The sequence below is a fragment of the Lissotriton helveticus genome, chromosome 11 (assembly GCF_964261635.1).
Source record: "Lissotriton helveticus chromosome 11, aLisHel1.1, whole genome shotgun sequence".
Lineage (NCBI taxonomy): Eukaryota > Metazoa > Chordata > Amphibia > Caudata > Salamandridae > Lissotriton > Lissotriton helveticus.
In genome coordinates, this window is record NC_136072.1 from 454,943,517 (window position 1) to 454,970,557 (window position 27,041).

At 44.1% G+C, this 27,041-nt stretch overlaps 1 protein-coding gene across 1 annotated transcript in view; it reads left to right on the forward strand.

The window, feature by feature from the left end:
• The first annotated feature begins 6,986 nt into the window (after positions 1 to 6,986).
• LOC144790818 (E3 ubiquitin-protein ligase TRIM17-like) overlaps positions 6,987 to 27,041 on the forward strand; it is a 537,715-nt gene continuing 517,660 nt past the window's right edge. The window contains exons 1-2 of the mRNA XM_078665494.1: positions 6,987 to 7,108; positions 17,746 to 18,164. Coding sequence (XP_078521620.1) covers positions 17,751 to 18,164 — 414 coding nt within the window. The 5' untranslated portion in view covers positions 6,987 to 7,108; positions 17,746 to 17,750. The remainder of the gene's footprint in view (positions 7,109 to 17,745; positions 18,165 to 27,041) is intronic.

Here is a 27,041-nt window from a genome sequence, read left to right on the forward strand (position 1 = left end):
GAGCTATTATATGGCTGAGAGACCATGCCGTTTTTGGAGGGTTCGCTGTCCTGTTCTGCACTGCTTTGGTGGTAGTAGAGAGAGGGGTGGTAAGGGGGGAGGTCATGCGGGTTATGGCAGTGGGAGTTGTGTCATTCTTGGGTGTCGGAAAAAACTATAGGTTAAATGAACATTAGAATTAGAAATCAGCATTAAAAAAACATTGCAATTCACTGAAAAAACCATAGGCTTCAGGCATGTTATAGTTGGAAATTAGCATTTAGAAAACCTTAGAAATTCACTGAAAAAACATAGGTTTCAGACATGTTATAGTTGTTGGACATTTCACTTGAAAAAAACCATAGAAATTCCCCTGTTATAGTTAGTTCAGCTAACTATAATTTGCGCCCCCTCAATGCACTGCTGATGACGTCACATATTACATCATTCATGACATGGTCAGTGACATCACTGATGACGTCTCAAATGACGGGGACGAGGCCTGAGGTGACGTGTGAAAACACGCCCTGTGGCACGTTTTATGTTGGGGAAATAATTCTCATTTAATCCTGAGGGCCCCAGGGGGCCAACTAGCCCACCAGGTGCTTCCAGTAAGCGCCACTGCACTGCGTTGCAGAGAGGTGGTCCAGCCGTGCCCCTATTTACACCTCTCTGCAACGCAGCTCTGTGGCGCTTACTGGAGGTACCTAGTGGACTAGTTGGGCCCTAGGGACCTTCAGGATTCAAGGGGACTTAATCTCCCAAATTAAAACGGCCAGAGGGCGTGTTTACACAGTTGTGAAGGGAGGGGATGGGGCCTGAGGTTACGTGTGCAAACACGCCCTGTGGCACGTTTTATGTTGGGGAAATAATTCTCATTCAATCCTGTGGGCCCCAGGGGGCCAACTAGCCCACCAGGTGCTTCCAGTAAGCGCCACTGCACTGCATTGCAGAGAGGTGGTCCAGGCTGAGCCCCGTTTTACACCTCTCTGCAACGCAGCTCCCTGGCACTAACTGGAGATACCTGGTGGGCTAGTTGGACCCAAGGGACATTTGGAATCAAGGGGATTTTATCCCCCAAATTAAAATGGCCACAGGGTGTGTTTGCACACATGTCACCTCAGGCTCCCCCTCCCTTCACCAGTGTGCCAACGCGCCCTGTGATGCGTTTTAAGAGGTAGTTTTAATCCCCCTGCCCTATTATGTACTAGGGTCTTACATGGTAATCACAGGGGTACCCCAACGCATAGTGTTCCCTAGTGTATGTAGGTGTTTTCACTGTATTCTAAGTGTCTTTTAGCATAGCACTGGCTATAGGACTGGTTAGTCCAAGTCAGTTACCACCAGTACCCATCTGCAAAAATGGAGGGTACAGGATGATTTTACAACAAGGCCTCTTTCTGCTCCTCTGTTTGTTCTTTCTACACGTCTTGCTTCTTCCTGCACTTTTCTTCGTCTTTGAGGACTTCTGTTACTTCTTTCTGAATTTCTATTTCTTCTTTCTGTGCGTTTTTACTTCTTTCTTCACATGTCCTACCTCTGTAGGCTTAGTTAGAAACTAGCATTTTAAAACCTTAGAAATTAACTTAAAAAACCATAGGCTTCAGGCACGGTATAGTTGGAAATTAGCATTTAAAAAACCTTTGAAATTCACTGGAAAAAACCATAGGTTTCAGGCACGTTATAGTTAGAAATTAGCATTTTAAAAACCTTTGAAATTCACTGAAAAAACCATAGCTTTCAGGGGCATTATAGTTAGTTGGACATTTCACTCATATATATATATATATATATATATCTATATATATATATATCACATCAGCGGCGCACTACCGGGAAACAGACTCCCCAACCAAGACTTGTTGCTTAATGATGTTTATTTAGTGCATCAAATGTGCAAATATATATATCACAATCCTTCTCTTACAATCCATAGAAGGGAGCCACATCTATGAGATGTCCAGAATTAAATATCTTTATTTCAGCTACAGCTGACCTTGGACATCCCATGGGACGAAGAATATACTCTGATTGCGACAGATGTAAGATCTTTTTTAAGAATCACTAGTATCCTGAATATAAGATGGTAGACACTGCAACAAATCTCTCAAAAAGTTATTTACATGTTTTGATAGGTTCTCATACATACTCCCTATTGCTGAAAAATGAGGATGTCCCAGAGGGGTTGTTTCATTTTTATGAGTTTTTGGAATGAGACATAGCACCAGGGTCTTATGATAATCCAATTTTAGGTACTGACATTCCTCTAGACTCAACAGACTTGATTCATACCATTCTTTCAATTGTTAATTCAATTTTGCATGTGTTGTGGTTAGTATGTCAATAGAGATTTTCTCATGAGAGGTGTTATCATCTTATTGTTCATAGGCTTCAAATTCGTAAATTTACATTGGCCACAAAACAATATTCCCAACCTTATCTGAATATCTTACCACACACTCTGTATTGTCTTTGAGTTTCATCATTATCTCTTTGAAGTCTTGAGAGTTTTAGCTGTCTTTTTTTGTTTACTTCTTGTTGACCATTCTCATAAGTTCTTTCTATTTTTGTAGTACTACCTCATTGAATATATCAATGGAAGTAAGTCATTTTATTCTGGATACCTCGTATGTGTGGCTCCCTTCTATGGATTGTAAGAGAAGGGTTATAGTGATGTGAACTCTTCTGAAAAAGGGACCCCCCTCTAAGATTTAATTAGGTCTGGGAGAAAAAGGGGAAAATCACAATGACCAAACCTTTAAGAGAACCTCCCACTTGACCTCTATTGCTTTGCTACAAGGAGAAAATCTGCTCCAATAGGGCTTTGATGAAGAAATATATTTTAAGACATGTAATATTTCTCATCAACCTTCTTTTATTTAGTATATTGTTGTTATCTCCTAATAGGTATGCTTATTTATTTTATTTCATCAGCACGTAAAAAACATGGAGTTTTCTAAAAACATACATACTATTGCGACATATTTTTTTAAATATATATTACTTTTCATTTTTAGCCGCTTTGCTGCGGCCGTAATACCCCTGCGGTGCTGGAGAATTCCACTTGTGCGTGGTTTGGACGGCCCCCGGCCGTCTTCTGCACACGCCCATAGTGACCTCAGATGGCCGGGGACCGTCCAACACATGGAAGTGGTTAACACATGTCATAATATATAGTAAGTACTGTGTTGCTGTATACAAACATATAATAACCAACAGTGGACCCCTATCTATACAATAAAAATATAAAAATTGTTCAGTATATCTTACATACACTCACAACCACTCCATTCAAACTAACAATCAATCCACAAGCACATGCACAATCCGGTCAGAAGGAAAAATGTTTCCGTCTCCATGACCCTGTCGTGGGCTGAGCGCGCATACAATATGGCCGAGCCACGTTTTGGTGGAAAAAACCTTGTACAAACCACCTTATTCAGGACCTTCTTGCATCAAACAAAATTCTTCTAATTGTAGGGGTACCTATGGTATTTAGATAACAAATTTGAATACCCCATACCTTACCTGAACCTGACACCATTGTTAAAAAGACTGAACATGATTTCAGTTCTAAACTGAAAAGAATTGAAAAAGAAAAACAAAAGATGAGAATAGAGAGAGATGAGTAGTCAAGCCTCTTCTATTGAATAGTACATAGTGCAAATTAATACACAAGTCCGCTGGATTACAAACGTGGGAAGAAAGCCAAAGAGTCAATGGCAGTATTTCTAGTAATTCGACCGATGATGCCATATGTCATGCTCAAAGTCCAAAACATGCAAGAAAGTGCCAGTATGCTAGTGTGTATTCCCTAATTTTTTAGGTTATGCTTTAACACTTAATCTTTTAGTACTGGTGTTGACTATATCACAGCATATATATCTCCTACTTACAGAAACAAAACCTTGTAGGGGATGTGGCTGGCTTTATAATCTTTCACATGGGTTCACCAGCTCCAGTGCATATGGCTCTATTAAGGCTCCGTCTCAATAATGCCTGTGTTAGTTTCTAAATAATGAGGAAATGGCAATTAAAAATACTATTCTTCTTCCCATAAATGATATTATTTCTCCTAGTATCAGTGTTAAGCACTGTCATGGATATTTTTACCTTACTAGAGAAAGATTTATCCTTGTGCCGTAGTGCCTTTCTACAGTTGTGGGAATAATCGTCGGATACTCCACCACATTAGGCCCCTGTATTTCTGGTTAAGTATAAGCACCTGCAGGAAATTAACATGAGATGTTTCAATTGCTAAAAAGATTATTGGCCTCATTTGTATGACGTCCTATTACTACAGTTGCCAAAGTTGGATACTATTAGGTCTGTAGCCCCACCTTTTCGCCTTTGTGCCTGTTAAAGTCCAAGCGTCATCTCATAGGGGTTGGTGGTGCGATCTAAATGGACATTTTAAATAAATCCCTCTGCGGTACTTGCAAAAATGGACCAAGTCTCACTGCTTGTTGTACTGATATTATGAGATATAAGGAAAAAGAAGGTATAACCATAGCGAACATAGAGTATACACATGGCAAATGTTGGTGCTGTTTAAAATGGGTTACAAGCATTGTTCCCTCTAAGGTGCGCGCCTGGGCGGCCGTGCACAGAGCAATCAATCTCCGCTCAGAGGACACACTCTAGCCACATTTGAAAGGAGAGATCTTTAAGGTCTAAGTGTAGAAATCCTGCAGAGGAGAAACCAAAACAAGCTGGGCTATTTTAACCTAATGAGCAATCCTTTGCATCTGTGTCTGGGGTAATCTCCATCGTGTTTAGCAGCATTGAACTTTTATTGCCAACAGATCAGAACACAGATAAACTCCGCCAAACACGATGGACATCACCCATTCACAGATGCAGATGGATGCTTTTAAATATGTTCAGGGCTCAACTCAGGCACAGACTCTCCCCCTTAATTTGTAAGCTTGCCCACCGGTACAAAACCTTTACATTAATGCTATGTTTTGATAAGGCAGCTGCAAGATTCCTTGTTGTATGCACAGAAGTCTGCCAACGATTGTTGATTTCTTTCCATTTCACTGCACCCTACAGTGTGATCTCCATTCAAAAATTTTTTTTTTTTTTTTAAATGAGATTACATTAAATCCCAAAGTTTTGTACAGGTCGACAAACTAACAAATTAAAGGGGAGAACCAGTGCAAGAGCCAAACCCTGAAAATATTAAAAGGTAAACTCTACACCAAACATCACGTACATATATGATAAGATCTCTACTAAACTCAAAGTTTATTTAACATGTGGAAACTTTGTCATTAATATATCACATTATAGCACTGCATTGAGACATACTTTAAACATGAACCTTGAGTGAACTTAGAGGCAAGACAATTTTCATGTAAACCGTGTATGTGCCCATGAAAAGGTGGACAGAAAGGGACATCTTCTCTTCATTGGCTTCCAGTCCGGAAAATAATACAGTTATTAAAGCCTTCCATAAGATCGAAGCTCCTTATCTTAGGGACAGATTGCAGCCATTTCTCCCTCAGCGCTCCCTGAGATCTTCATCTCAACTTTTGATCACTACTCCTAGGGTGCTACGGGCCCGGATAGGGGGTAGATCTTTTCATGCAGCTGCCTCTCAGTTGTGGAACAGCCTCCCTTTCCTGACCTTCTTACCTTTAGGAAAAGGCTTAAAACGTTGGTCTTCTAGTTGTGAGTCATTGGCAGTGTTATTGGTTGTGTTTTATGTTACTTAACATTTGGATGTTTTTATCGCCGGGACACTCCAGGGAGTAGCCGTGCGCTCTATAAATATGTGCTAACATAACATAACATACCATAATCCCTACAGCGCTGCCTGTCAGGCACCGTCACCATTGTAGGGAATTGGATGTCACTCCGCCGCACCAGTGGGCTCAAGGAGCCTGTCGGATGTGTTGTGGTCGGTCTTTCCACACGCCAACCATCCACCCGCCATGGTATTATGGCGGGCATATTACATGGTTCCGATGGCTGTGGGACCTCCATCGTCACCGTAATCACCCTCTAAGTTTTCAAGCAAAGGACTAGCACATTGCTCTCTTTGCCGAGCTGTAAAATGACAAAAGCCATTTATCACTCCAGGCACAATATTACAGCTTTGATATGGTAAAATACCAACCAAGCCAATGTGCTAGTCCTATGCTTAAAAACTTTGCTGTAGAAATGGCAAAAGACTTTGTCCATTTCTGTCTCGGTGTGGATAGCACTGTGCTAATCCTACGCTTAAAGTCTTCGATAGAAAAGCAGACATTTGAGGTGAGCAGATCTAGAGTATTGCTGGTGTTGAGTGCTCCATACAGGAGCTGCTTTCCACCTAAGCTTGAGAACTACCCAGAGTTCTCTGCTTCTTTTTTGCATAATTTGTCACTCCATGATGCCTGAAAGGGTATATATATATATATATATATATATATCTTTTGTATTTAGTAAGCACATTTCTCTTGTACAGATTTAAAAATGCAAACTTTTCTGCTATGTTGTGCTGTGATGGGGAGATAGTACGATAATCTGTCTTCCAACTTGTTTTTTGCATAATTTATTCGTCACTCTATGCCTGAAAGTGTATTTTATATATATATATATATATATATATATATATATATATATATATATTACTTTTGTATTTAGTAATCACATTTCTCTTGTACAGATTTAGAAATGCAAACTTTTCTGCTATGTTGTGCTGTGATGTGGAGACAGGACGATAGTCTGTCTTCCAACTTGTTTATGCACTTTAAAAATGGAGGAGAGCTCATAGACGCGTCATGTGATAAAGGCCTGAGAATGCTGAAACGCCTCATGGTGGCAAAGCTGACTTTTGTAAAATGAAAAAAACTTGCACCAAGAAACGGAGTCCGTTCCTGTTTACATTCCACATATCCAGGCAACTTCAAAAACAAGCTTTTGAGCGATATTTTCCAAGGCGGCTTCCTTGGATAAAGCGGACTACCCTCTCGCATTGGGCAGAGCGACAAAAAGCCGAATTCGACTGTGAGCCGGAAGAAGAAGTCTGTGAGGAGAAGGTCACGGCAGCCCCCCGATGATGGAAAGCGACTAACCGACTGTGTTGAAGCAGGGAATCTCGTGTCAGAGGACGCGTGCTGAACCAACAAAACCACACGCGGTAGGAGAATCCTGTAGTGTCCGGTGAGAGGTGTGCTCAGCAAGGTACTGCTAGTGGACAGGAACTTTGCGTTCTATCATAATCCTAATACAATGTCCGCCGACATGCTACGAAGCAGAAAGGAGGCAGCAGACGTGATGTTCACGGAGACCCCAAGATTAGAACCACACTCACAAGTGAGTAATGATGAGAGTAGAAGAGGCTTTACAAACATAAAGGAACTTTATTAAAAAAACTGGAAAATCTCATGAAAACAGAATAAGCCAAATGGTGGGAACATATGTCCCTATCGAAATATCTGGAAGTGGGCAGAATCCGGGGGGGGGGGGGGGCTACGCATAATGCTTGCACCCAGTTACGAGAACCCCAACCCCAATATATTACGGGAATGGGCGGAAAGCAATGTGGTTGCATCTAAAAAGCTTGTGGAGATTCTCATTAAATATGCGAAAGCAACAGAATTGACCTGCAAAGGCAGATTGATTAAATAAATGAACAAATAGAGGCAATGGAGTGTTACGACGTTATAACTAAGCTTAGAGAGGACATGCTAACCAGACTTAAGAAGGAGGAGGATATAATCAAAAAATGCAAGACCTTAAATTCCAAAGTGATAAAAATGATTATGACAACGGGCAAATATTCACTTTCTCAAAGAAATATGATGCTGCTAAAGCCACATTCAAAAGAGTAAGATTTGCTACAGGGACAGGAGCCACAGCAGTTTCTAGCCGCGAGGTGCAGGCTACTTCATCAACGTCTGACCTCAGTTCAGCTGTAGAAAGTGAATCGGAGTCAGAATAAAATACAGGCGCTGTAGGTGGAACAATCTCAAAGAACAAAATTAACACTAGCCGAAGAATTGAATTTTTTTACGGCAGGAAAGGCGCCAAACATTGCGCCCCAGAATTGCAAATCCCAAATTAGACAGAGGAGGAATGCAAAGCACAGGGTAAAGAAGACAAAGAAAGAAGCAACGAGAGAACGCGCCCAAACAAGAAAAATGCCAACAAAAACTGGAAGCGCAAGTGACCCAAACTATGGGAAAAACTAATACAATATTCAACTTGTCAGAAATCAACTTAGACAATGCTGAACAACAACTCCTGGCCCTCGGTTTATCATTCTGCCTTGAAAGCAACTTTGATTATCCACAAACAAGTGCCAACATCTATAAGTTTATTAGAAAACTAAAATTAAAAAAAAGTTTTATCTAGTAAAAGAAAAAGCAGACCATCAAAGAGAACACTAGGAGAGGCCCCTGCTAGTGGGTGCTAGCATCCTGTCAGCATCTGATGTCAATTTGTTATGTGACTTACAAGCCTTACAAAATCATGAACCTACAGTGAATCAACAGGGGTCTACACAGAGCATAATGGAAAAACAACAAATAAACATCTCTGCAACCGTAAACACAGGATTTAAACTTAAATCAACATTTATACCAATCCTGCCTAGAGACTCTATCAATATTTTCAATGAGTCGATAACGGCTGAGTTGAAGATTTTAAATCGTAGCTCCGAGTACTCTCCAAAAAACAAAGCACACATCAGCACAAATACCACCAGCTTATAAAGAAACTTTGTGCGAACCACGTTATAAGAAACTCTGATAAGGGTGGTAATGCGGTGTTATGGCTAAACATACAGTATATGGATGAAGCCATGTTGCAATTAAATGACAGCAATTTTTATAAACTCAGCAACAAAAAAATAATTAATGCTATACAAAATGAGCTGTTTGCTAAGCTTCTGGCCTGGAAAAGTGTGGGACTACTCAGCCAAGAAGAGTACAAATTTTTAAAGAATGATTATCCAACCATGCCCGTTATATACTTTATCCCCAAGGTGCACGAAGACATTTTAAAACCTCCAGGCAGACTGATAATTTTGGCAAGACAGAGTCTGCTGTAGAATGTGTCCATATTTATTGATTTCTTCCTACAGGACATGTCAGAGCTCTACCATCTTTTATACAGGACACTACTGACTTTTTAAAACAAGTTCATTACTGTCAGTGGCAAGATGAATATCTGTTAATGACACTGGATGTATCTAATCTATATACCAGTATACATCATAAAGATGATATTAGGGCTGTAGAATGCTCTCTGGGCACTAGGCCGATTGAATTTTATCAACATAACAAAATGCTTATTAGCCTGACTAAATTTTGCCTAGAGAATCATTTCTTTCTGTTCCAAGAGCAAGTCTACCAACAGATAAGAGGGGTAGCCATAGGGGCAAGCTTTTCTCCAAGCTATGGTTGCCTCCATATGGGGTGGTAGTACGGAATGATTTTGAACACAGTAAATGCTAAAACCTTGGAAGACCATGTAGTTAAATGGATAAGGTATATAGATGACCTTTTCGTGATTTGGCGAGGAAGCAGACAGTGTGAAATGGAGTTTGTCACCAACATTAACACCAATGATATTAATTTCCACTCCACGCATAACATTAGAGATAGTTCGGTCTGTTTCTTAGATGTGGAGGTCTTTGTTGCCAATTGTCAACTTGAGACCAAGCTACATCGTAAACCGTCATCAAGAAACACTATCCTGCATGCATCAAGCTTTCACCCTAAGCATATCATACACAGCATCCCATATAGGGAAATGCTTAGGATGCGAAGGATATACAGCAGAGATAGTGACCTGATTAAGGCACAGGCAGATTGTAAGTCACGCTTTCTAGAGCGAGGATACTCTGAGAAAAACATCAATATAGCAATGGAAATAACAAAGGGTCAATGTAGAAATGATCTGCTGTTCAAAACATCCAACAGCAAGAGAAAAAGAAAACAAATAAACAAAACGATGCCAGATCTGACAACACAACATTAAGCCTGGTGTATAATAAACAAAGGAATAGCTTATGCAGGATGATCAAGCAGAACTGGCATTTAGTGTTGAATGATCCTGTTATAGCGAGCACACTTCCACAAAGTCCAACAATAACATTTAGGAAGGCCCCTTCATCAAGTAACTGTCTGGTGAGCATTAGCCCAGATATAAGCTTAGGCTTTTGTTGGCTCTCAAAAAGGAAAGGGTTTATCAGATGCTCTTCATGCCAGGCGAGCAAGTTTGGTATCAGCAAAATGTCGTATTATACGCCATTTAAAGATAAGCCTACTACAATCCAGAAGTCTCTTACTTGTAAAACTGAATTTGCCATATATGTGCTGGAGTGCTCTTGTGGACTACGTTACGTGGGCAGCACGAAACTGCAGGTCCACAAAAGAATTCTCCAGCACTTGAGGGCCATCACAAACTCAGACTCAACATACCCAGAGGCCCGCCATTTCAGGAAAGTCCACAACAACTACTTAAATCAGCTAGAATACTTTGTGGTGGACTCGGTCCCACAGCCAAGATGAGGGGGCAACAGAGAGGCTTGAGACCTGGTACATTCTGGAGCTAGATAGTAAAAGCCCACAGGAGCTGAATACAACTGAGGACCTGCACACTTGGCTATAACAGTTTGTTAGTATGAGTTTAGAAGAAGTTGGAAGAGGTGTGGCGCAGCGGCCAGGGCAACTGACTCCAGAACCCGGGGGCTCGCGGTTCGATCCCCGGCTCTGGCGGCAGATCAGTCCAGCACCATGTGACTCTGGGCAATAGCTTGCTTAATCTTCCTGACGGTCCCCAGCGCCTTGACACCTTTGGGTAATTGTTCACGCTTAACAAATACTGGGCATGTACTGGACTTGGCTATAACAGTTTGCTAGAATGAGTTTAGTCATTTTTATCAATCCAGCAACAATATGTTTACATATTTGTGAATTTTTATGAAATCTCTGCACTCCATCCCTGTAAATAACCTCCCTTGTGCTGTTTTTAGTAACATTCTGCTGTTTTTTGTAATACTCAAACAGATGTTGCCTACTTGTCCTCCTCGACCTATCAGCTGCCTTTGACACGGTAGACCACAAGCTATTATTAGACGCCCTACAAAAGCGCATCGGTGCAGATGGTAATGTTCTAAAATGGTTTTCCTCATTTCTACATAACTCCTCCCAATTAATAAAATCAAACATTTGATGTCCGACACCTCCCCCCCAACTCGATGTGTCCCCCAGGGCTCAGTCCTCTCCCCCACACTCTTCAACCACTACCATTCTAAGGCAAGCAAACATCGACTATAACCTCTATGCTGACGACACCCGCTATACCTTGAGATATCCTCCCTGAATTACATCCTCCGACTGAACTCCACAATATCAAAAGTAGAAAATTGGCTAACACTCAACCATCTCAGACTCAACCAAGAAAAAAATGAAATCGTTGTTTTCTCCAATCACGAACAACCCCCTCAAATCCAAGAATGGTTAAACAACCTTGACTCTCTAAACTGCAAACTTACTCCAGCAACCTCAGCCAAATCCCTAGGGATCTCTCTAGACTCAAGTCTCAACATGAGCTCCCACATAAACTCCACAGCAAAATGTGCCCTCTACAACCTTAAACTCCTCAACAAAATCAAACTTTTCATACCCCCCAATGACCTGAAAATCGCAACCCAAACTCTAGTTCTCTCCAGACTGGTCTATGAAAATGCCACACTAACTGGGACAGCTAAAACGCACATAGCCCCCAATAGAATCACCCTAAACGCAGCAGCAAGAATGGTCACTGGGACCAATAAATTCGACCACATCACCCCCTGCATTACAGGACCTAAAATGGCTTCCCATTGAAGCTCGCTGCACTTTCAAAACAGCCTATCTCACCCATAAAGCCCTACACACACGCAAACCGGCCAACATCGCAGCTAAACTCACAAAAGCAGGACAATCAAGAAACCTAAGAAGCTCCAACTCGCTCCTCTTAATCCCCCCAAAAAGATATAAACAAAAAGCCCTCTCCCACTCTTTCTCTAGGAATGTCCCAAAAATCTGGAACGCCCTCCATACCCACATCAGGACTAATCCCTCCTTCACGACCTTCAAGAGACAACTCCTCAACCGTCATCTCTTTACATCTGGCCAATGACCGCGATCCATATGATCTTAAATACTATAGACACTATTCACTGTACTCTTATTGTTTATGTTTCTAGTCATGTATGCTGCTGTAGAGCGCTCTGATACCCTTCGGGTCATGTAAGTGCTATATAAAACACCAAAATAAAAAAATAAAAATGTTTCCTAGGAATTAGCATTTTGCACATTGGCACTTTCATATGTGAAATTTTGCCCTTTATCACACTTGCACTTTAGTAATCATGCCCTTTACAATGCTCGCAGAAGAAATCAGCCCACTAGGGCGGTATTTTTAAGGCAATTTCGGTTTTCATGTATTGAACATATTAATAACAGGAATATAGTATAGGAATCATGATACAATAGGATGGCCAGCATTCATGTATTAAACTGCAACTGTAATATTGATTGGTTCTTTAAGGGCTTTTTTATATGTTCTTCAATGGGTGATATATCTTTGTGTTTATACGGATATCACTTTTGTAGTTAGTAAGCACATTTCTCTTGTCCAGATTTAAAAATGCAAACTATTCTGCTATGTTGTTCTGTAATGTGGAGACAGGATGATGTCTGCCTTCCAACTTGTTTATGCACTTGGCACTTTAAAAATGGAGAAAGGTTCGTAGACGCGTCATGTGATCAATGCCTGAGAAGGCCGAAACGAGTCATGGCGGCAAAGCTGACTTTTGACAGATAAAAAAATCTTGCCCCAAGAAAGTGGAGTCCGTTCCTGTTTTCGTTCCACATATCCAGGGAACATCAAAAATAAGGTTTTGAGTGATAAATATATATATATATATATATATATATATATATATATATATATATATATATATATATATATATATATATATATATATTCAAGCTCCGAAGTACCCAACGTACAAAGGAGCACCCGGACCTCAGTTGCACACAAGGAGCCTTGAATGGTAAGCACGCCTCCAGCACAACGATATCGTTTAACTGTTCAAACTGCCCTGGATGCCTGACGCATTTTGAAGTGTCCCCACTTCTCTTCAGAGGCTTTGGCAGTTATGAAGGAGCGCTTGAGGCACCACCCCCCTTCTTGCATAGATGCACGCCCTGGATGGGACTTATGGGACCTGTAGTGCCTCACGTTGCGCTAATGTTCAGTTGGTAGCTTTTCAAGCCCACAGATGGGCCTCGCTGTGTGGAATTCGTGCAAAATCCGTACGCTGCTGTCCCATGTTCTCGGCCCGTAGTCAAGACCGCATGGCCCCCGTTTCTTTCAGGGTGGTGCTCCTTTCCGCGGCATGGGTCGCCGCGTAAATATTCAAGCTCCGTTTCAACACAGCGAGGCCCATCTGTGGGCTTGAAAAGTTACCAACTGAACATTAGCGTGACGTGAGGCACTACAAGTCCCATAAGTCCCATCCAGGGCGTTCATCTAAGCAAGAAGGGGTGTGGTGCCTCAAGCGCTCCTTCATAACTGCCAAAGCCTCTGAAGAGAAGTGGGGACACTTCGAAACGCGTCAGGCATCCAGGGCAGTTTGAACAGTCAAAGGATATCGTTGTGCTGGAGGCGTGCTTACCATTCAAGGCTCCTTGTGTGCAGCTGAGGTCCGGGTGCTCCTTTGTACGTTGGGTACTTCGGAGCTGGAATATATATATATATATATATACATATATATATATATTTTTTTTTTACATATATACACACACACACATACTTACACAATCCCATTACTTCACCACTTCGTAGAAAGATGGGCCCGGACACCAATGTTATCTGCTCACAAAGGAGATTCATTTTTCAATGGCGATATGACGCATTTCAGCCAGTCCTGGCCTTGATCACATATGCGCTAAGTTGGATAAAGGATACCCACATACATACAAATGCTAAATTAACACATTTACATTTTATATAAATATTTTATATTTATATATACTTGGGTACCTACTCACGTTATTTGTGATTTATTATTAACCAGTGTAAAATAAAAAAAATTATAAATACGAAAAATAAAATATATATGTATACATGTGTATATATATATATATATAGATATATGTATGTATGTCACATACATTTACATTACCTGTGATCATGCTGCTTGAAAAAAAATACTAGAATTTTGAGGAAAAAAAATATTTACATACAAGCCCCACAACCTTGGCACCCAGCAGGTCAAACAGACCCTAATCCCTGCCCAAGATATCTGCCCAGCGGTGCGTTAGCTGCTGCTGGGTGCATGTAATGCCAGTGCTGCAGCACATAGCTACACTTACCCCTAGAGCACCCGATGCTGCCACATGACATACCCCTTACCGGTCTTGCCACCTGCTGTACATGAGGTGGCGTGCACACAGAAAATTAGTATGGTGAGCTCCGCCTTGCTGAATATGGGTCAGACCTCACATCTACCTACCTACCTGCCTGCGATGCCCGCAGAGGGTAGCAGGTGGTGCTGCCTGCTTCTGTTGCCATGATGGGGAGGAAGGATTGGAGAGGATTGCAGTCAGGAGAAGAGAAGGCCAGAAGGGGTGTCGGACTGGCATAGGAAGGAAACAGGAAGACTGGTCAGAAAAGTAAATGCAAAGTACAAAAAAGTCAAAAAAACAAAACGGGAACATTAAATAAACACGGGGAAAGTGAGACAGTAACGCAAATAAGTAAACAGAAGTTGGAATTGGGAACTTGGATAACAGATGGGGGTGGATTAGGTTGGATAGGATTAAGAGTGGAACAGGCAGCCAGCAGGGAGAAACAGGAGTAGGAAAAACAAAATGGCTGGATGAGCATGTCCTGTCTGTTGGCGGAATTCAGTAGAATCTTGCGGGTTTTTTTTGCAACTCCGCTGAATTCCGTAGAGTGTCACCCAGGCCTAATTTAGACCCCTTTGCCAAGTGTTTAGTCCAACTGTCCCCTGATACAGCGTCAGGCAACTCTGCCAGCACCAACAATTGTGAGTGTGACAGAATTTTGTATCCACCATGAAAGCTGCGTTTATGAGCCCATATTTTTTATCAGTGCAATGTAAGAGGGGGTGGTCTGTATGAGTTGACCGCGTAAGACTCACCATTTGCAAGAAGCATGTCCTAATACAGGTGTCCTGGAATCACACGTCTCCTCTTGATCCTTCTATACCTCCTGTTCTAAGACCTCATTTTCTGGGTTGTTCTGGTCCTCCCCCAGGTGCCCCTAGCTTTGGTCAGCCTTGTAGTGGGTTCCTGAATCCAGTCTACTGGTTCTAGTCCTTGCTGGCATACCTGGCACATTTCATTCCTGGCACTCCCTGTTTCTCTTGCTCCTTATATTAGTTCTTCCTGGCCCTGGCCCCCCTCTGTTCTGGTCCTACTGATCCTCCCAACCCATCTCCATCTAGCCATCCTTGTCCTGATCTTCTCAGGTCTGGCACTCCTGGTCTTCCTGGTTTAGGCCACACTGGTCCTCATTAGGACTGGTCCCTAGCCTCCTAGTCCACCTGGTGCTGTATACATTGGTTCTGGTCCTCCTGATCCTTGTCACCATGGTCCTGCTATGCTATGCCAGGCCCTGGTCTTCCTACTCCACTATGTATTTTAGATCATGTTCCTTGGATACTTTCCAAGTTGTTCTTCTTGTTCTGCATCTGCCTTGTTAATCCTGTTCCTTCTGGTCCACCCAATTGTCCTCACTTTGGCCCCCATGGTTGTAGTCTACCTGTTTCTGATCTCTCTAGTCCTTCTGTTCCTTCTTCATCTGGTCATGATACTCCTTGCCCTAGTCCTTCAAGCCCTCCTGCTCCTTTCCCTCCTGATTCTAAACTAGTTTATCCTCTTGTTCATGATCATCCCTGTTCTGGTCCTCGTGTTCCTCCTCCTGGCCATCCTGGGCATAGTTAATCAGCTTGGCACTCCTAGCTCCTGCTATCCTGGTCTTGGCTTGTTTTCCTCCTCACTGTTAACATTCTCTTCTTGGTAGGCTAAGTCGTGATCCATCTGGGCCTCTGGAGTTTGATCTTTTGGGGCCTCTTTGTTTTGGTTTCACAGGTTCTTGTTCTGGTTTTATTAGCTCTTGCTCTTTTGACTTTGGCCTCTGCTCTTTCCACACACGCGATCTAGTCTGCCAAAAACTGTTCTTTCTTTTCTTGGTCCTCACAGTTCTTGTTCTCCTAATTTAATGTACACTGGATTTAATCCTCTCCATTCTTGTCCTTATTGAGTATTTGGATCCCTAGTTCTTTTGGTCCTGGTCTTCAGGCCATCCTGTCCCCTCATGCCCTCAATTACTGTTTTTTCCTGAGTCTGATTAACCTGTGTCCCTTGCCATGGTTCTTCTGATCTTTCTCATCCTGTTCATCTGACTCCTGGTACCTCCACACTGGGTCCTACTGGCCCCCTTGGTTCACCTGCCTTCTACCTCAACCTCTTTGCTATGACCCTCTACGTTTCTATCCTCCTGACTTGGATTGTCCTTGTAGTTCTGGCTGATTTTTGTTCTCTTGTGTTACAAAAAATAACATCCTGTAACCTTCCCTTTCACATACTTTGTACCCAAGGAAGATTGTCATATAATTCTCTTTACTTTTCTTTCTCTGACTCAAGGTGAGAGGAGATTGCCACTTTTTCTTGGTGAAGAGCAAATTATAAATATTCACTGAAACATGATTTCTACGCATTATAATGTGTGCAATTTTGTTTTATCAGTAAAACTTTGTGCAAATTTAGAACCCATTTCAATCGAAAAAGTGCTTTCTCTCAGTGCTAATGCGCTACTGTATGATGCTCTAGTTAAGCAAAAAATCGCCCCCATGTCCATTAAAGACGCTAGAAGGGTCAAGAAAGTTTGCCATGCTAAAAAGTGGGTTGTGGTTCTAAAAAGTTTGGGAAGCACTGATTTAGAGATCATGACACACAGACGGAAACTGAGTAACAGATAATACGGAGGATGATTAGTAGAAGAGGACTTTACACCTTATAAACCATGCCACCAAATGCTTCATTTTGTGTTGCCTATTATCTCTGTGATTCGATAAGATGGCCATATGTAACAAAATTGACCGAAATTGTTGTGTGAGATAATGACGATTACAAACATGTCTCCTAGGATTTAGGACTAACGCACAGACACTGTAATACTGGGCTCAATTCTGCATGGTTGATGTTTCAGGCCTTTTTTTTCCTCAGCTATGGGGAGTGGTCTGGCGGCAGGGGGGGGGAGTAGCATGGCAGATATCCTTTCACTTCAGCTATGGGGAACTTTTTCTGCTCAACCCCAGATGAAGTAAGAGGGCAGTAGGTGCCCACAGCCTACGCAGCTCCTCAAAGGTCTAAGTGTGTCTGGGGCATGAATTATTGGGTCAGGAGTTTGAGGACTAAGAGCCACAACAAAACCTGTTGTTGCCCAGAGCAGTATTTCTCTTGGGGATACCACTCTAGGCAACTTGTAATGAGGGCCCAAATGGCAAATTATCAGAGAAGGAAGGTACTGGGGAATTATAGTTGTAAATTATAATTATCCGGCTGTCACTATCTATGTGGTGCCATCATATTTGGTGCAACCCTTTACCTTCACTCTACAAAGAAAACACTCTCTGGGTCATGAGGCGTGGTTGTAAATACAGCCTTCAGCTGTGAAGCCCTGCATGTACTCTGTGTTACGCATACCATTAAACATTTAATAATGCCTCTCTAAATTCTTCTCCAGGGATAATGGAACTAGGACATCATCTACAGAATCTCATTGCTGAAGTTACTTGCCTGATTTGTGGTGGATATTTTAAAGATCCAGTAACCACAATGTGTGGACACAACTTTTGTGAAACTTGTATCTCTCGGAGGTGGGGGAAGGTGGCTGGAAACCTGTCCTGTCCAGTGTGCAGAGCAAAATTTAAAACAAAACTACTTCAACCTAACAGGCAACTGGGAAATGCAGCAGTTGTAATCAGACAAATGAATAGAAAAAAGAGGAAATTAGAAAATGGCAATCTATGTGATGAACACGAAGAAGAACTAACACTCTTCTGCAGGGATGACCAGGAACCCATCTGTGTGGTCTGTGGACAGGCGGAGGATCACAGGTCTCATGCTGTGTGTCCCATAGAAGAGGCTGCCCTACAGTATAAGGTACGTGCAAAGCAGATCTTAGGGGCATAGGTCACTAACTATGTTAAACATTCTAGGTTTGTTGCTCCACAGCAGATGGTATTTATAGTCAATGCTGGGCTATCAGAGCCCACTCTTTATGCTGCGCAGATGGACAAGTTGTCATGGGCTTTTCTTTTTTACATCTACAACGCAAACAATAATTGGGGAAACCTCTGAGGTAGCGCATGTGCTCTTGACTGGAGAGCTTTGAAATACGGGCAATTATTCCCCTGTGTTTCCAAGCTTTGCTATTTGAAGGTAACCACTGATGACGCAGGTACATAAATTGTGCGTGAGAGAGCAGGTGCCAGATTTACTAACATTTCATGCAACACAGTGTAGCAAGGCAACTTGCTGCACTCTCTTGCTTGCATGGGAGAGAGCCGAAGTGCACCATATCCATTAAAATGCGGCGTACTTCTGATAGCGCTGGTGCACTTCAGGCAGCCTAGTGCCAATGCAGGTACCTTTGAACCATGGTGGAAGTCTGCCTGCATTACAAGGGAAATTGTTTTTGTGCAGGAAGGGATACCCTCCTGCAAAAAACTGTCTCTCATTTTCCTCTTTCTATGTGTGCTGCAGATTGGAGCACACATAGAAAATGGAAATAATAGGGGGAAAAAAGATTTTTCTCCTCGTGACACCATTTTCTTGGTAAACCTTAAATTGCAAGAAAACCATGGGTGAATACATAGGAACGCCCATGCTCCACCCATGGAATGCCTCCCAGAATGAAATGTAACACAATGCAAAGCAAGTCGCTGCATTGTGCTACCTTTATTTACAAAGCCATGCAAGGTTAGAGCAAATTCCCCCTTGCATGGCTTTGTAAATATATACTTGAATTTTGCGTCCTGCATTAGCCACAAAAGTGGGCAACCATGAAGCAAAATGTTAGTAAATCTGGCCCTAAGGGGCATATTTATCAAACTTTCACGCAGCGCAGCAAGCCCCCTTGCTGCGCAGCATGAAACAGCAAGGGCAGGCATGCTCCATATTTAACAATATACATCGCATTCTTGTCCTTTTCTTGCACTCCACCACAAACCGCTGCCTAGCGCCAACGCAGGAACTCTTGCACTATGGTGCAAGGGTGCCTGTGTTGCAGAAAGAATTGTTTTTGTGCAGAAAGGGGCACTTTCTTGCACAAAAACATTTTTTCTGAGGCATTTCCCTCTTTCTATGTGTTGCAGAATGTAGTACACATACAGGAAAGAACTAGGAGAAATAAAGATATTTCTCCTCGTTATGCCTCACCTGGGGAGGCATGGCATTTTGATGTATTCCAAAGTCACCAGTAATAGTAAATCTAAGAATGCGCCAAAATCCATGGGTGGATGCGTGGGAACACCTATGCTTCACCCATGAAATGCATTCCTGGGGCAGAGTAATGCAACGCAGCGAATTGTGCTGCATTTTGTTAATCTAGATTTATCAAACCACACAGGGCCATACAAGGTGGCCTTGCGTGGCTTGATGAATCAATCAATCAGGAGTTATAAAGTGCGGCTAATCACCTAATAGAGTATCCTAGCGCTTGCAGGCCCCAGAGGCTTATTCGAACAGCCAGGTTTTGAGGGCCATTTGTAATTCTGGGAGTGAGGTGACTGTCCAGAGGTTCGTGGAGAGGCTGTTCCAGGCCTTTGCTGCAATGTGGGAGTAGGAGAATCCTCCACTTCTGCTTTGGTAGAAGCGAAAAGTATGGGCAGATAAAAGGGAGACGGAGGGTAGTCTTCTTGATGGTTGGTGGAGGCAGGTCCTTGGTTGTGTAGAGCCTGGTGTACGTGGGTCAGCAGCCTAAATTGGTATCTCTTCTGTACCGGGAACCAATGGAATTTCCTGAGGTGGGGTGTGATGTGGGTTTGTAGGGGAAGGCCAAGGATGAGTCTGGCTGTGGTGTTATGTGTGGTCTGAACTCTCTAGAATGTGTGCTGCAATTCCTATGTGGAGGGTATTGCCGTAGTCCAGCCGACTGGTGATGAGGGCTTGCGTCATGGTGTGTCTCATTTGTAGAGGTAGCCACTTGAAGATATTATGTAGCATGCACAGAGTGGGGAAGTAGGCAGAGGTGATGGCTTTGATGTGTGATTTCATGGTGGGCTTGTTGTCGAGAATGATTTCATAGTTTCTGACGTGGTTGGAGAGAGTGGGTATGGGTCCTTGGTCTGATGGCCACTAGGTGTCTTTCCATGTGTTGCAGCTGTTACCAAGATCAGTACTTCCATCTTCTCTGTGTTCAGCTACAGGCAGTTGTTCATCATCCAATCAGCAACATTTGTCATACATCTGTGGGAGCTGGTATTGGTGGAGGTGGGGTCATCCGTGAGTGAGAGGATGAGTTGGGTGTCGTCTGCGTAGGAAATATGTTGAGACCGTGGGATCTAATGATGTTGGCCAGTGGGGGTCATATACGCGTTAAAGAGTGTGGGGCTGAGGGGTGAGCCATGGGGGACAATGCAGGTGATCTCCTTGGGATCAGAGATGAAATGTGGAAGGTGGATCCTCCCAGTTCTTCCAGTGAGGAAGGAGGTGATCCATTTGAGCGTGTTCCCTTGTATGTCGATGTGGTGGAGTCTTTCGATCAGTGTGCAGTGGGATACGGCACCGAAGGTTGCCAAGAGGTCGAGGAGGATCAAAGCTGCTGTTTCTTCTCAGTCAAGGATGGTTTGGATGTTGAGGGGGCTGTTATCAGGGTGGATTCAGTGCTGTGATTGCTGTGGAAACTGGATTAGGAGGCGTTGAATAGCTGGTTTGTTGATGTTCTTTTCCACTTCTTTCACTGGGAATGGGAGCAGGGAGATTAGACAGTAGTTTTTTAGTTTACTCTGTTCAGAGGAGGGTTTTTTGAGTAATAAAGATTTCGACTTGTTTGCTGGCGTCGGGAAATGTTATGGTGGTGATAGAGGTGTTGAGTAGGGTGGTGGCTTTCTGGCCTATCCTTTGGTTTCTGAGGTTGAAGATGTGGTGAACGTATGGGTCTGTGGAGATTACTGAGTGGATGGATTTCATGGTGGAGATGGTGTCCTGAGTGGAAGGATTTCATGGTGGAGATGGTGTCCTGAGTGGAGAAAATTTTCAAGGTGGTCAGTGTGTGGGTCGTGTCAATTACGATGGTGTCATATCTGTTGTGAAAGTCCATAGGGATGGATTGGGGTTTGACGTTTCTGTATATGGTTACGAAAGAAGTGGGCAAGGTAGTTGCCCAACTCCTGTGAGGGTGTAATGTTGTTTTTGCTGGCAGCAGGGTTGGAGAATTCCTTAACGATGTTGAAAAGTTCCTTGGCATTGTTGGCACTGGTTTTGATGCGTGCCACAATGGCTGTCTTCTTTGGTGCCCTCAGCAGGTTGTGGTAGAGGTTGAGTGAGGTCTTGAAGGCTGCCATGTTGGAGATGTACTTTCTGCTGCACCATCTCTTCTCCAACTGTTTTGTGTCTTATTTCGCTGTTCTGAGTTCTTGGGTGTACCAGCTGGCCTTTTTAGAGGATTTTCTCTGGATGTTGCTCTTGATGGCGGCGATGCTGTCTGCTCAATTGATGATCACTCATTGAAGTTTTTTACTCTCTGTTTGAGGTTGGTGGCAGTAGCAGCTGGTCTCTGAGATTTTATTCCACTTTCGGTGAGGGGGCATTGGTCATCTTGAGGGTAGCAGTGCGGGGGCAGGAGATGCAGAAGTGGATGATGGAGTGATTGGTCCATGTGAGTTCTGTGACATGCCTGTGACATGCCTGTATTTAATGTGGTTGCTGGGGGTGAAATCTGGTTCCATTGTGTGTCCTGCAGTGTGTGTAGGGTTGTGGATGATCAGGGTCAATCCAAGGCTGCTCATACTGTTGAGGAGTGTTTTTGTTATTGGGGTCATCCGTGAGGAAATTTGGGTTGCAGAGGAAATTGTAGTCATTGGAGTCCAGGGCTAGAGGCACAATGAAGTCTGCAATGGAGTAAAAGAAGCTGGAGCATGGGCCTTGGAGTCAGTGTGTGAAAGTGCCTCTGATAATTGTCTTGTTGTCCGTGTGGAGCTTGTAGTTGAGTTGTTCCATGGGGTTGGTGGTTTTGTCGATGGTGGTGGTACACTGTATGGCCTCTTAGTGAATGATGGCTGTTCCTCTTCCCGGTTTGTTGGTGCAGTCCTAGTGAGTGATTTTATATCGGGCAGGATCGTGTGGCAATATCTGGGGTGGATGTTGGTTGAGCCAGATCTCAGGGAGGATGACTGTGTTGGGTGCAAGGGTGGCGATGAGGTCCCATAACTCAGTAGAGTGCTTACATAGTGTTGAGAAGGGCAAATGTTGGTGTCTGTGGTGTGTTCGGGGTGAGGCTGGTTGGTGGGCTGGTGTGTTTGCAGTGGCAGGTGATGTGGCAGTGGGTGTACAAATTAAAATCTGCATACCCAACGCAGATGGAAAGTCCGAAATAAAAGACACATCCCTCAAAAAGTAGTTACCTTCCAAATAAACCTCTTTGTAAACACAACAATTTGACAGTTTCCTTTTCAGCAGTCCCAGTGACCTGGGGATTTCACGTAGGGTGATGACCTTTCTAGCATGGCTTAAAAGTTATGATCCCTTTTGGCTTTACCGGTGAAGTAGCTGGAAATCAGATTCTCCAGTATTGGGGTGTCTTTCATAGATTCAAATGCTTGAATATTCCCCGTCGTCGAAGTGGGAGCCCCACGGTAAATAAAATAGCTATAAAACAAATATCATATATGTACATAAAACATAATTACATACATTCTAAAACCCTAAATACCATAGGTTAGCATTAACACATAGAACTACATTAAAAGAAAAAGTCACTTCAATAGCATATCCATGTCGTTATGATAGTCCAAACTACAGCCAATCAGGCGCAAGCATCATCTAGAACCTTCTCCCCAGAGGATCAGGCGCTTAGATTTTCTACCGCACGTCGTGTGCAGGGAGTCTCCCTGAGCTCTGCTCAGTTTTTCCTTCTTCCTGTGGGCTTTCTCTGCTTCTTGTGGGAAGTTGCGGCTATTTTCAGAGGACCCTCATAAGAAGTGTAATTACTGCCTCTATCCTGAACATGAGGTAGGCAAGTGTAAAATTTGCAGGACTTTTTCAACCAAGACTCTTAAGGACAGAGAAGGGCGTCTCCTTCTCTGGTTGCAGAGGTTGAGGGATAAAGAGTGCCCTCTTTCTGATGCTGATAGCCTTGTGTCTGGGTTGTCTAGAGCCTCTTCTAAGCGTAGCAGTGTGCAGGACTTGCCCTCTCCTTTCCTTAAAAAGAGGAAGCTTCAGCTCCAGGAGGCTCCTGCAGTGTCTCCACCTCTTCCTGCTACAACTACGCCCCCGAGATCTGACTCTCAGGCGTCCAAGGCTCCTTCACTGCATGTTTCCACCACAAAACGCGCCACATCGTCGACGGGACCGTCGACGATCTGTCCGACGACAAGATCTGGCGTTTCTGGCTCTTTGACGATGACAGTGACGACGACTTCTTCCAGCAAGTCGTTGACGGCGGATGCGTCGACGTCTTCAACATCGACGGTGGTGTGTGTGAGGCTCAAATCAGTCTCGTCTACAATTCCTATCTCGTCAACATCTACAAAAGGGATCTCGTTGACGTCCAGGTCTTCGTCAACGTCTTCTATGAAGAGAGCCTCTTCATTGGCGGGTGCTCCATCGACGACGGCTTTGGCGTCGGCGGCTCCGTCGGCGGTGGTCTCGTTAACAGCAGCCCCGTCGACGGCGGTCCAGTCGACGGTGGTGGTCTCGTCGGCAGCGGCTTCATCGACAGTGGCTTCGTTGGTTGTCCCATCGACGGCAGTACTATCGTCGACGACTACTTTCGCATCACTACTTCTGGTGCCAGTTTCAACCCTCTGCTCCAGCGTCGCCATGTTTCTTTGGATCAGCTTCCGCGTCCACAACACTCTCAGCCTCCATCCCAGCTGTTTGCCTCGGGTTCGGAGCATACCTTTGGTTCTGATGAGGAGGAAGATGATAGGTTCCGAGCAGCTTGAAGTCCTTCGGAACTTTTCATCAAGTGTCAGGATTATGATGACGATCAGGAGGATCATCACTTTCACGAAGAGGAACATTCTACTCCGGTTCCCACAGCACAAATACCACTCTCCCTCATTTCTAATCTCCAGTACATGTTGGAGGATTAAAACAGACGTTTTCCTCTGTCTCACCACGGCTCTCCTCAGCCTTTGGCGCCTGCCACTACAGCTGCTCCTCTGCCTCCTTCAGCGCCGGGGCCATCTGCACCTTCTATTCAGATACAGGCAGCTGATGATGATGATGATGATGATGACGTTCTCCTGGATCGGGAAGACGGCGAAGTGGATGATGATGATGGGACCATGGCGAATTGGGACAATTACCAAATCCAGACACCGTCGCCACCTCCTTCAGTACCTTTGGATTCCCCTCCGGTGGATATCGCCAGTTTTCACCAACTAATGGAGAGGGCGCACAAAGCTTTAAACTCCCTATTGTCCTGAGGGATGAAGATTGTTTTCTTTATGACTTCAAGAGTCAGTCTCTTAAACAAGTCTGTGCGGTGCCCATAATTGACTTCATCTGGAAGGAAGGCGTCAAACTGATGCAGACTCCAAATTCCATTCCGGCACTTCTTCCACGTCTAGAGAAAAAATACAGAGCACCCGAGAATTCTCTGGCTTGCCTTGTAGCGCAACCTAAACCAGACTCTGTGATTACACAGGCTGCGCAGCGCCATTCCAGAAATCCGTCTTCCCCTATTTCCGCACCCCCTGACCGTGAGGGACGTCGTCTTGATGCCATTGGGCAAACATTTTCCACTATGGCTTCTACCACCGTGAGAGCTGCAAATTCACTGGCCATTCTGGGTAGTTACGACCGCCAGATGTGGTCGGATATGTCCTCCTTTATCGATCTCATTCCTGAGCCCTCCAGAGCAGATGTTCTTAAGATTCTTCAGGAGGGGGAAAGAGCATCATCGGAGATCATCGACAGCTCTGTGGACATAGCGTGCACTGGTTTTCGTCAGCTAGCTGGGGCAGCTGTTTTGCGTCGCCAGGAGGTTCAGGCGAAAATCCTCGACATGCCCTTTGACGGCGAATCGCTCTTTGACCAGCATGTGGACGACGCACTTCAAACCATTAAGAAGGACGCCCTAGGCACTTTACAGTTTCGCAAGCAGCCTTTTCATGGTACTCGTGGACGCGGCACCTCCTCCTCTTTTCATGGCGGTTCCAGCCAGTACCGGTCCTATAATCAAGGAAACCAAAGATATTCCTCTCAACCTCAACAATCTTTTTGACAACAGTCCACAAAGTCTTACAGACGAAAGTCTTCCTACAGAGGCTCCGCTTCTAAGAAGCAATGACTTGCCTTCCCCTCTCAAAGTTGGAGGGCAAATCTCTCTTTTCTTTTCCAATTGGTCTTTAATCACTTCGGACCGTTGGGTGCTGGAAATTGTGTCAAAAGGCCATGCTTTGGAATTTGTCAAGTTCCCTCCAAACACTTCTCCAACTGGTCCACCTCCAGCTCACCTCAAAGAACTCTTTCAACAAATTCGACTCATGATTCAGTAAGGTGCCATTGAAGTGGTTCCCAAATCTCAAAAGGGGCTAGGATTTTATTCCCGTTTTTACTTGGTCCTCAAGAAGTCCGGCGAGTGGTGCCCGATCCTCGAATTACAGGCCTTAAACAAGTACCTGAAATGTCAATCATTCCGCATGCTCACACTCACGGAAATTCTCCGTCTTCTCTCGAAGGGCGACTTCTTGACCACCATCGATCTTCAGGACGCCTATTTCCACGTGCCGATACTGCCAAGGCACCGGAAGTACCTGCACTTCTGGGTAGGGCACAGAGATTTTCAAATCAAGGTTCTACCTTTTAATCTTCGTTCCGCCCCTCGCGTTTTCACGAAAGTCCTGGCCCCAGTAGTGGCATATCTGCATTTGTGGGGTGTTCAAATCTTTCCCTACCTGGACGACTGTCTAATCAAGTCGCAATCTCGTCCTCGGGTATCTCTGGACACTCCATTCTGTCAGACTCTAATTAACTCCCTAGGTCTGCCCATCAACATCGAGAAGTCTCAGGTCGGTCCAGCTCCCTGCAGAACCTTTCTAGACGCCACTCTAAATACCTCGCTGGCAAAGGCAGTCGTGTCTCACGAACGTCAACTGTGAATTCTACGCCTTGTGGCTCTCATCCGTTCAAAAGGGTCCGTTTCAGTTCGTGTGTTGAAATCTTTTCTCGGGATGGCGTCCTCCTGCATATCCCTGATCCCAAATTGCAGGCTCAAGAGTCATCCAATTCAGGAGGAACTGGACAAACAGTGGCGTCAGGTCGCCAGCTCTTTCAACGACCTGGTCCTTGTGACCGCTCGAATGAAGTCAGCTCTCCGATGGTGAGCTCAACCTTCCAACATTGCTGCCGGTACTTCTTTCCTGACCATCGCTCCAGAGCTCATCCTTACCACGAATGCCTCCCTGGAAGGTTGCGGCGCACACCTTCAGGGGCTATCCATCAAGGGCAAGTGGACCCAGTCTCAACGTTCCTGGCACATCAACAGACTCAAACTAATGGCCATTTTTCTTGCGCTAAAGTCCTTCCACCTTCTGCTTCAGGGAAAATCAGTGCTCATTCAAACTGACAATACCACCAGTATGCACTATCTAAACAAACAGGGCGGCACCAAGTCACCACTCCTCTCTCAGCTGGCACAGAGCATCTGGGATTGGGCACTCTGTCACCACATTACCCTTACAGCGGTTCACCTCCCAGGCATCTCCAACATCCTGGCAGATTCCATCAGCAGGTCCGCGTCCTCGACCTACGAGTGGGAATTGCATCAGTCGACTCTAGACTTCATATTTCGGATGTGGGGTCGCCCGA